The 3,343-nt window shown below is 46.7% G+C and overlaps 1 protein-coding gene across 1 annotated transcript; it reads left to right on the top strand.

Annotated features, from left to right (window-relative positions):
• Nucleotides 1-1,034: 1,034 nt before the first annotated feature.
• On the top strand, nt 1,035-2,988 carry LOC148183286 (uncharacterized). Its single transcript, XM_088061383.1, is given in 4 exon segments — nt 1,035-1,691; nt 1,694-2,141; nt 2,714-2,873; nt 2,928-2,988. Coding segments are annotated over 4 exon segments (1,326 nt in total).
• Nucleotides 2,989-3,343: the final 355 nt, after the last annotated feature.

Consider the following 3,343-nt stretch of genomic DNA (forward strand, 5'->3'; position numbering starts at 1 on the left):
CTTGCTGCCCCAGATGAAAAGGCACGTCTCCCAGATGTGTTTCAACAGGCAAAGATATGTCACCAGCAATAACATCAAAATGCGCCAGGACTGATTCGTCAGTTCCAGCTGACACGGGATCAGGCTAAAGCCATTGTGGCTACCTGTCCCAATTGCCAGCTCCAGTCAGTGCCATCATTAGGCATCGGAGTTAATCCCCAAGGAATTGAAAGCTGTGAAGTGTGGCAAACTGACATTACACATATCCCCAGTTTTGGTCGCCTTAAGTATGTACATGTGAGCATTGATACATACTCAGGAGCAGTGTATGCCTCTGCTCATGCAGGAGAAAAATCTGTACATGCCGAACAACACTTAGTACAGGCCTTTTCTGTATTGGGAATCCCTAAAGAAATAAAAACTGATAATGGCCCAGCGTATAAATCCAAGGAGTTCCTGGAATTTGTTCAGCAGTGGGGAGTGGAACATAAAACGGGCATCCCCCACTCCCCCACAGGTCAAGGTGTAATCGAGCGTACACACCAGACGCTCAAACAAGTCCTAGCCAGGCAAGGTAGCGAGGCAGTGTGGATGTCTCCACAACAGAAACTCTGTAAAGCTCTGTTTACTATTAATTTCCTAAACTGCTCATTTGAAAACATGAATCCTCCTGTGACTCGGCATTTTAACAGTGGTGATCAGTTTAAATTGTCATAGCGTCCAACGGTTTTAATCAGGGACCCTGAAACTTGGCAAACCAAGGGCCCCTATGAACTTGTCACCTGGGGGCGTGGCTACGCGTGTGTATCCACCCCTTCAGGCCCCCGCTGGATTCCTCAAAAATGGGTAAAACCTTTTGTTCCAAAGAATCCAGCCCCAGCAAGAAGAGAAGAGAAGCAAGTGGCCGTTGCTTCCAAGAGAAGACGCCGCTGGAGAGAGCAAGAAGAAACCTTTCTAGCCTCTGACCTGCATACTTTAACTGTGAATATGTTTAAAAAAAAAAAGTCTGTTTCCTTTTTTTTTTAGAAATAACCTACCTCTCACTCAAATCCATGATGAGCCTTAACCCTGCTGTCATCCTGCTCGCACTGAGCAGCCTGACAGCGGCCTGGATCGTTCCTCAGCCACAACAGAACATCTGGGTGACCCTGGCACAAACACTCCAACATGAGAGCATCTGCCTGTACACTGCAGCAGCAAAAGACCCTATGTCTACCTGTCTGGTAGGAATCCCACTGGAGGCTGAAGAATTTTCAGCCAGCTTTAGTGATCCCAAGTTTAATACAGATCCCAAAACACACAGCACCCAGCCACTTGAAAACCCTAAGTGGAGAATGGTAACCGTTAAAAACCCTGTAGAAGAGTGGCTTCCAAAATTGCCCAGAGCAGAAAAAGAACCCCAAGAATTAGACCTATTAGGTTCTGCTCCTGCACCCTTTTGTATCCACCTTATGTATAACACACTGACAGACCCTAAATTATATCACCACATAGTTCAATATCGAAACAAATTTAAGGCAAGGCAACGGTGTAGTGTGCAGAGTCACGTCACAGGAGATGATCCTCTCCGTTCACATCCAAGAACCCTCCCTAAAAGCATATTTCTGATTTGCGGAGATAGAGTGTGGGCAGGGATCCCATCTCGCCTTCGAGGAGGACCATGTACCTTTGGGAGGCTGTCCCTGTTGGCACCTAACCAAACCCAAATTAAAAATTGATTCGAAAAGAAAATTCAACCCACAAAATTTATAGAAGGAACACTGACATTTTAGATCCAAATTGTGATTCTGACATTTTTCATTGGGCAAAATCAAAAAGAATTGCTGTATCCATATTTCTTCCATGGGTTGCATCTGCCCAGGCATTAGGTGAATTAGGACTGTTGGAATGCTGGGTAGTGAAACAGGCCAACTTAACATCCACTGCCCTCAGCTCCCTCCTTGAAGATGAAGAAATCACCAGACAAGCTACCCTCCAGAACAGGGCGGCTATAGATTTTCTTTTGCTTCTGCATGGACACGAATGCCAGGAGTTTGAAGGACTTTGCTGTTTGAACTTGACCTCGAAAGCTCCCAACATCCATGGAGCCCTCCGAGAGATGAAAAACATGATTGGACAAGTGAAACAAGAATCAGAGGACTGGTTTAGTGAGCTATTCAAAGGCTGGGGACTCACAGGATGGTGGACTTCAATAATCAAAACAATCGTTGTTTTTTGTTATTTTGTTTTTAATTGTGTTTAATTTGGAATTGTCCGTTGTTTGATTTTAAAGGCCCTTAGTAGTGTAATTTTTACTACCTCAGAAGCTAACCACATGGAACTAGCTGACAGAAACGAACCTAATCAGCCCACCAATTATGAATGGTGGGCAAGCTCACGGTAAAAGACAAAATGAGCTAGAGTTTTTCTTTCTCGTTTTTGTATAACAGAAAAGGGTGAGGTGTTGTAGTGCATCTAAAAAAATCTTGGTATCTCCCAAGGGTAAAACTCACCTCTGGTTTGTGTAATGTTAGTTCCTACCTGAAAACCTTCTTTCCCTTCCCCTTTCCTATTGGCTGTGACCTCCCTGTATCCCCTGATCACCCCTTCCCCCTTAGTATAAGAGATAAGACCCAGGGCATTTCGGTCTCTCTCTTGCCCCGGATGGATGACAGATAATAAACCCGGGATTATTTCCAGCAAGTTTGAGCCTCCTGTGTCTAGATACTTTGAGTCCATGTTGTATCCACTCCAGGACCCCCTCCGCTGCCTGTGTACCGAGACGAGCAGGGCTTTCACCACGGGGGGTGGGACAGAGGGGTCCCCCGAGAGGAGGATTACAACACCTACAATGACACCGTGGGTGCACGGGCTCTCTTTCTCCGTGGCGTGGTTGCAAAAGGTGGTGGACTGTGGTGAGGCAGAGTGTAGGTGCACTCTCTCTCTCTTCCCCCCTCCCCACCTTCCAGTCGATCTCCGCGGCAGCGGTGGCGTGGGTATTTCCGAAGCATCTCTGGATTGCGAAATTAAGGTTCTTGGGCTAAGACTATCTCAGACGGCAGCACCGGATTGTGAAATACAGCTTTGCAGGCTATGGCTTTGGGATCTGCCTGGGGTGACTCCCTAGGGAGCCCGGAGAGAACAAATAAAGCCCCTTGCGTTTCCGTTCCCTGTTTTTCAAGGAGGCACAGCACCACACCCCTTCCGCTAAAGGAGTAAAACCCAAAACATTTTGCTTCCAATATCAGTGTACTGGTTGGAAAAAATCACAACGCCCGGGCATTAAGTCCAAAAGGAGACAGAGAAGTCCTGCAACTTCATTCGAATAAAGGGAGTTCCCTGGGGCATACCCAGAGAGGGTTTCTCTCTTGAGGTTTCAGAGGAC

This window comes from Pseudopodoces humilis, chromosome 12 (genome assembly GCF_049639895.1).
Source record: "Pseudopodoces humilis isolate 2021_Gansu_Grassland_sample_001 chromosome 12, ASM4963989v1, whole genome shotgun sequence".
In the NCBI taxonomy this organism is placed as follows: Eukaryota; Metazoa; Chordata; class Aves; order Passeriformes; family Paridae; genus Pseudopodoces; species Pseudopodoces humilis.